The sequence below is a fragment of the Dunckerocampus dactyliophorus genome, chromosome 8, assembly GCF_027744805.1.
Source record: "Dunckerocampus dactyliophorus isolate RoL2022-P2 chromosome 8, RoL_Ddac_1.1, whole genome shotgun sequence".
Lineage (NCBI taxonomy): Eukaryota > Metazoa > Chordata > Actinopteri > Syngnathiformes > Syngnathidae > Dunckerocampus > Dunckerocampus dactyliophorus.
This window is the reverse complement of record NC_072826.1, coordinates 1685001-1692494: the sequence shown is the minus strand read 5'-3', so window position 1 is coordinate 1692494 and position 7494 is coordinate 1685001. Positions and strand designations below refer to the sequence as shown.

Sequence of the window (7494 nt, the reverse complement as noted above, 5' to 3'; positions counted from 1 at the left end):
CTGGGAGATATTTTTCCATCTGAACATGTCAGTGCTGAGTATGACATGCTTTAAACAGGATAGATCATTCCTATCAAAGCATTTGACCTGCTATCAATTCTTATAGCATGAATGCAAACACATGGGTGTGTTACCCACTAGGCTACTTTAACAATGTTTATTATTGTGGTAGTAGTCTGCATCAGGGTACATTGCATACATTGCTACCGTCATTTAGCTAGTCTGAATATTAGACGGAGCAGACTGTGCAAATAGTCATGAAGTGTGTTACATATAAATATAAACAATGTTACAGTGCCTGACGCCTAAAGAGCCTGACCAGTCGTAAGAGATTCTTGCATGCACAGTAAGATGGATGACTTTTGTTATGAACAAAGAAGGCAATCCAGTCAGTGTCGTGCAGCCTAACAAAGCTGGTGTTGTCATTTTGTGCTTGTTGTCGTGCAGTTACGCAACAAGGCGCTGATGATGATGCAGAGAAGTGACATTTTCCTGTGGGATTGGTAGGAACTGAAATGTGAACACTGATGCACACCATAGGTCACACTTTTTTGGTTGGTCCTGTGACTTTCACTTGTTTAGCATTTTCCTACCTTGATCTCTCAGTGCTTTGACGCCACCTTGACCCACTGCTGACCCAGCATCAGGAGCAACAGTGACAAGAGGATGGAAGCCATTTTCAGGCTGGGCACACGACCACCGTATGACTTCCGCCATGCCACCGCATTGTAAAATATCCATTCAGTATCTACGCCGCTTGTCCTCACTAGGGTCACGGGGGTATGCTGGAGCCTATCCCAGCTGACTTGGGGCAAGAGGCGGGGTACACCCAGGACTGGTCGCCAGCCCAACGCAGGGCACACATAGAAAAACAACCATTCACACTCACATTCATACCTATGGACAATTTAGAGTCTCCAGTTAACCTAATATGCATGTTTTTGGAATGTGGGAGGAAACCGGAGTACCTGGAGAAAACCCACGCACACACGGGGAGAACATGCAAACTCACACAGAAATGCCCCAGGCAGAGATTTGAACCCAAATCTTCCAGATGTCCTGACTGTGTGGCCAACATGCTAACCACTCTGTTAAATGTTATTTCATACCGAGGACAGCTTGGCAGAGGCCAGCATTCACAGGGAACAGGCTCGGCTAACTGCTGCCAATGCGAACCAGGCTCCTCCTCCGGTTGTACAAGAACTGAATGGCAAGTAGCAGACTCGGTCACCGATTCTGTTCATAACTTTTATGGACAGAATGTCAAGGCGCAGCCAAGGCGAGCCAAGGGTCCAGCTTGGGGGCGTCAGGATCTTGTCTTTGCTATTCGCAGACAATGAGGTCCTGATGGCCTCATCAGGCTGTAACCATCAGTGTTTACTGTGGCGGTTTGCAGCTGAGTGGGAAGCTTCTGGGTCATGGTTCTCTGTCGGAAAAGGGCGGATCGCACCCTTTGGGTTGGGAGTGACGTTTTGCCCCAGATGGAGTATCTCAAGGAGAGGGAAGGGTGTGAGATCGACAGGCGGATCGGCACAGCGTCTGCGGTAATGCGGTCACTGTATCGGACCGTCGTGGTGAGGAGAGAGCTGAGCCAGAAGGCAAAGCTCTCAATTTAGCGGTCGATCTATGTCCCCACCCTCACCTATGGTCATGAGCTTTGGGTTGTGACAGAAAGAATTAAATCAGGCGACCGAAATGAGTTTCCTCCGTAGGGTGGCTGGACTCACCCTAAGAGATAGGGTGAGGATCTTGGTCATCCGGGGAGCTCAGAGTAGAACGTTGCTTCTTCACATCGTGAGGGGCAAGTTGAGGCAACTTGGGCATCTAGTCCGAATGCCCTCTGGTGGCCTCCCTGGTGAGGTGTTCCTGGCATGCCCAGCGGGACGGACCTAGGACACGCTGGAAAGATCATGTCACACAGCTGGCCTGGGAACAGCTTGGTGTCCTCCCGGTGGAACTGGAAGAGGTGGCCAGAGACCGATAAGCGGAATAAAATGGATGGATGGATGGAATTCACACTGACTGATATGATCCAAGCAGTCGTAAACGTTAGCGTCAAAAGCCGCTCTAGGCTTGCCCTCCAAGCATAATCTCCTCTCTCCCCCTCCCTCTTAAAAGTAGGTAAAGGTGATGCCATTTGTAATGATTTTTGCATCATTTTTAGCATGTAAAACTATAATTATCTATAAAATGTGTTTTGTGTTAACATTTTTGGGTATCTGGAACGGATGAATTGGATTTACATTATTTTGTTTGGGAAAACTTGCCTTGGTTAGAGTCCGTTTTGGTTTCAGTCTGACCTTCTGGAACTGATGTTAATGCTAATGATGTTAACCAAGGCACCACTGTATACGTATATTGTGACGCAGCCCCTGTGGTTATCCTAATGATATGTATCATCACTGGAACCTGTAGTTGATTGTCCAGCTGATTCAAGACTTACGGTACTTTCAGAATAGCCTTGCAAATCCTGTCTCAGCTTTGGTGTTGAAGAGTTTTAGTAAAATCATTTGGATTTGCCCGTGCCCGATGAAGCAACTCAGAACTCAACACAAGACAAACACATTGCTTCTTACAAACTGAAAACCTCTATTGTGCAGACAATAAATAGTGCTGACAAAGGGACGTTGTCTTGTACACAGACGAGGTTTCCTTTTAAGAACATGAATGCTGTCGATATGAAACTCATCATCAACGGAACAAGTGTGAGTCAAGACACAGGACGGGGGTGGCGGGTGACTTCTCAAACAAGAGTGGGACACGGCAACTGGGCCACGTGCACTTTTGCCCCCGTGGCATTGTAAAGAAAGTCTTTCAAAAGAGTCTGATTACAAAAAACGTCTCCGGGACAATGAAAGCCGGTGCTCCTCTGAGTAGATTTTGCTGCGTGTCTTCTTGTCTACGCGCGGCTCCTTTTCGAGAGACATAGCCTCCAAGGTTTGCTGGATATATCAAATATCAGGACATCCACTGACTGTGGGCCAGTACACATGGAAGACTCTGCAAGGGCTTCACGGACTGAACCAAACATCAGCAGCTCTTCACAGAAGAAACCCTGCTAAGGCCGATGGAACCTGCAGAGGGGACAAAAAAAGGGAGCGAGTGAGGGTAGGGTAATTATGCTCATACTAGGACTTCATCAATCAGGAGGTCTATTATTAGCTCAGAAGACTCATCGAGCAGCCTTTTCCTCAAGAATGGGGTCTAGCATAAACACAACCCTGCATAGTCTTGGAGATGTTAAGCAAGAGAGATCACGTCTACAGAAGACAGGGTGTGCACGGACTGATACATCCTCGCTTTACACAATGTCACAAGGCAAAGGGCGAGACCGCTGACATACAAACCTTGTCAGATGTTTGCTGGAAGAATGAACCTCCATCTCCGTACTTTTGAACTCATTCAGTTCTTTCCGTATGGCGGCCTGCAACGGAGAAGCAACAGCCAGCATGAGCACCTTCACCTGCACTCAGCTCTGCTTGGACAGATTCATTTTGCACAACCCAAGGTGATCTCAGAGTGAAATGGACAGAACACTAACTACAATCACAGTGCCAACACACAGATGACTCACAACATGTAGCGGGTAAGTAAACCCACGTAGCGCAACTACTACTACTATGCGGAATAATACACAACTACTGTATGTTAACCCTAAACACGCAACTTTAGAAAATGTCAAGAAAAAAACACGTGCCGCAAGGCATGCTGGGAAGCCGGAAGCACACCACAGCAAGCGTGCCTTGCGGCACCAGGTTGGAAATATTCTTACAAGTATTTGTATTTTTTTTTCTCTGTATTTCTTAAACATTCTGTGTCTTGTGGTAACGAAAACCTACCATAGAATACGAGACTGTTCATATCTTTGGAAGGGGGCGAACAAATACTCATTTTTTGCACTTTGTTTACTTATAGCCTATACGAGTACATATGAGTAATATGATGCAATGTATTTCAGTGGAACCTGGGTTTCTGTCATTAATCCATTTCAAAAGGTCAGACAAAAAACAAAATATCCGAAAACCGAATCAGTCTTTTCCATAAGAAACAATGTGAATCCAGTTAAACCGTTCCAGACACCAAACAATATGAACACAAAACACATTTCACCAAGAATAATGATAGTACTGCATGCAGAAAACCATGCAAAGTTCATAGAAATTACGAAAGAAATTGCTAAATGAACGTTTAACATCATTGAAGACTCTTGTTGGTGAACAAGGTGGAAGGTGGAGTGGAAGGAGCAGCGGGAAGGACAAGTGGACGCTGTTTTATTCTAGTCCGTTACAAACGTAACTTTCAAGAGTGGACGATCGGAGCCGTACACTTGCTCACGTGAACTTTTCTGTCAACTTCAGCAGCCGGCACAATCATCATAACACACACTGGCCCAGTTCAGTATCGGTTATGGGTTTGCCTTAAACTGTCCCCCTGCAACCTGTGTTAAATAAGGAACCTTTACGTTACCATCCTATTGTAACAGACGCTACCTTCGTACTTTGCTACCACTTCTTTCTTGAATTCAGTTGTGTTTCTCACCTTCTTTCTCAAATATGGAGCCATATTTCATAATATGCACTGGGAGAGCGCACGCCTCCGCCAAGCTCCACAGCTCCTCAGTTCCGCCCGTATTGTGATTTACACCATAAATATTAGTCCTACATTTATTTAATCTACATCTTTAGATTCTGTGACCATGAAAACATAGCATTAGTAATGGATGCGTAATGATATCAATATTAGTTCAGTTGTTATACACAACAATGGCATTTTCCATAATGATGGTTTTCTTCTGGATCTACGTGTAGGTCCATAGCTTTTGGAGATGCAAAAATCAGATTCCACAGTGTCTTGGCTACATGTCATGGCGTTTGTTGCATATTTCTAGCTTCATTTGTTGCCTTCCTACGATGAAAATACCAAAGGTTCCCTATTTTTTCATATTCTGGGTCCTAGTATTCGTAATTATTCCATTATCTGGATCAGTCTTTGATATTTCGTAGAACCTGTTGAAAACTTGTCCTTTTTCTCCATTTTTTTTCAAAGTACCATTTTTTGTGGAGTTATATGCACAAATGCCGAAAACGGTCCCATCTCGCAATGTTGTAGAATCCTTGATAAAATTCCTGGATCCAGACGGTGATCCGGATCACCCCCAGAATCTAATCGGTTCTTCCGTATCCCGTTTCAATTCCTGAAATTTTCACCCAAATCCATTCAGAACTTTTCAAATTATTTTGAACACAAACAAACAAACAAACAAACAAACAAACAAACAGATAAACGTTGGCAAAAACATAACCTGGTAACAATCATCTAACACTCAGTGTGCCTGAACGCCTCATCAGCCATTGGTGCGCTGTGTTTCTTAGGAGGAAGTAATGGTTCTGTGAGCGTTCAACGAACATCAACCACCCACACGCAGATAATAAAGATGATTTAAGGATTCTTTGGATGGAATCTGTCTCTAGCGTCCCAACTCTAAAAGAACCACAATCCATTCTTCACAGAGACTTAGTCACCAACATGTGGATGCTTTGTTTTGGGACTCAACTAGTTTGTTCGTGTTGAAAACCGGGATGCACAAAACCCGAGCTTCTACTGGATTATTAAAATCCAATACTGTCATTCATTTTTGGGAAGCAATCACATGGTTCTACTCACCTTATCAGCAGCAGACAGTCTGGTCCAGGGCTTGTCTGCTCGCCTGTCGTAGTCCTGAGCTTTGGCCACTTCCACATAGTCGCTGAAACGAATGAGGATCTTTCTGTCCCTCAGCTCGTCCACTGTCGGCCGCTGGTTGAGCTGCACAAAGCGAATAGCAGTCAGTGTGGTGCTGCTAGGCATCAAAGGGGCCCTATCCTGCTCATTTCAGGTGCTTTTAAAAGGCTGTTGGACCCCAGTAAGTTTCTTTGAATAAAATACTCCAGAAATCTCAAGCTGTGTGCCAGGTAAATCTGCATTCTTCTCCTCTTGACCAACATGCTCGGATTCCACGGCCTCTTTTGCGACCACGCCTAATCTGTTCTGTTTAGTCACGGGTCAAGGCTCAGCTCCCGGCCCCATCCCCAACCCTCAGAGCTGCACAGAGACAGGCCCCCCCTCAACTGCTTACGTGAGAACGACTATCAGCAAACAGTCAAGAAAAATTGGCTATAATTGGATGAATAGAAACAACAAAAATGAAAGCAGCGAAAACTTGAAAAACACACCGACCTCATGCACAAAAGTATAACATTTTACTTAATCTGATTCTTTTAATCACAGCTTTCTTTTATTGGGTACCTTTCTGTTGAGCCGCTGTTTGATTTCCCGCCTCTCCTCCTGTTCACTTTGGTCATTTCTTTCTGTTGACGACACAAATGTAAAAAGTCACACGAGGACAACCGATTTTCACTCAAGTAACATTGAACCGAAACACCGACTCACTCGTTATGACACTGAGAAATATTCAATTCAATTCCATGTGTTTGGCAGTTATCTCATGGTAGTTAAGACATTCATGAATGAAAACACAGAACCAACTGAAACCCCACATGAGCGAGCACTTGGCGACGGAGGCAAGGAAAAACTCCCTCTGGGGAAGAAACCTTGAAAAGAACCCAGGCTCTGTGGGGCGGCCGTCGACAAAAACAATAAGAAACTTCAATCCTGGGGCTTTTATGTATAACATAAGTAATACGTACAATAGAAGGCCTGCTGGCATAATAGCTAAATAAAGCAACAGTGCCGATCACGTGTCGACTGATAACACATACTATACAACTTCACATTTATTTTAGTCTGAATTTTAAGCGATGATCTCCATTCACTCTATCCACATATTGACTTGGGTCTTAGGTGACTGAGTTTTGCTAACCGATTTGAACACTGATTACTTTTGTCAATGTGATCTCATCTTTCGGGTAATTGTTACACTCATTTGCTTTGTCACCTATAACAAAGCTACGATGTGGATGTTCTGTTCAGATAGCTTAGAGCGGGGGTGTCCAAACTGAAACACCCACTGAAAAATGAAAGGAAGCAAGGACCACTTTGATATTTCCTAAAGCAACACATAGAGATACAGTATGCTAAGACGTTTTATGTTTCAGCTTTGTAATAGAGATGAAATGCTGCTAAAAATGACGTTTTTCCATAATAATGCGAGTTTATTCTTCTCCAATTGCGACTTTTGTTCTTCATTTGATTATGACTTTTTTCTTAATATTTTGACTTTATGCCTGTAAAATGACAGCTGTTTTTTCCATTTCTGCTGTTTTTTCTATTTCATTTCCTTTTGTGAATTTTCTTTTCATAATTATAACTTTATTATAACAGAATATTTTTCATCTTTTTCTTTTTAATTATGTATTTTTCCTTTATTTCAACATTGTTACTAAAATGATCATTTTCCTCATATTACAAGTTTATTCTCATAAAATTGCAACTTTTTTCCCATTTGAAAACAATTTTTTTCTTTTAATATTTTTGACTTTAGTGTGGTAATATTTC

The 7494-nt window shown here is 43.3% G+C and overlaps 1 protein-coding gene across 3 annotated transcripts in view; it reads right to left on the bottom strand.

The window, feature by feature from the left end:
* Positions 1 to 2569: 2569 nt before the first annotated feature.
* Positions 2570 to 7494, bottom strand: part of phactr3b (phosphatase and actin regulator 3b) — a 42467-nt gene continuing 37542 nt past the window's right edge. For all 3 annotated transcript variants that reach the window (XM_054783873.1, XM_054783876.1, XM_054783874.1), the window contains 4 exons: positions 6286 to 6347; positions 5665 to 5805; positions 3348 to 3424; positions 2570 to 3074 (listed from right to left, as the gene is read on the bottom strand). In XM_054783873.1, the coding sequence (XP_054639848.1) occupies positions 3059 to 3074; positions 3348 to 3424; positions 5665 to 5805; positions 6286 to 6347 (296 nt within the window). In that variant the 3' untranslated portion in view covers positions 2570 to 3058. The remainder of the gene's footprint in view (positions 3075 to 3347; positions 3425 to 5664; positions 5806 to 6285; positions 6348 to 7494) is intronic.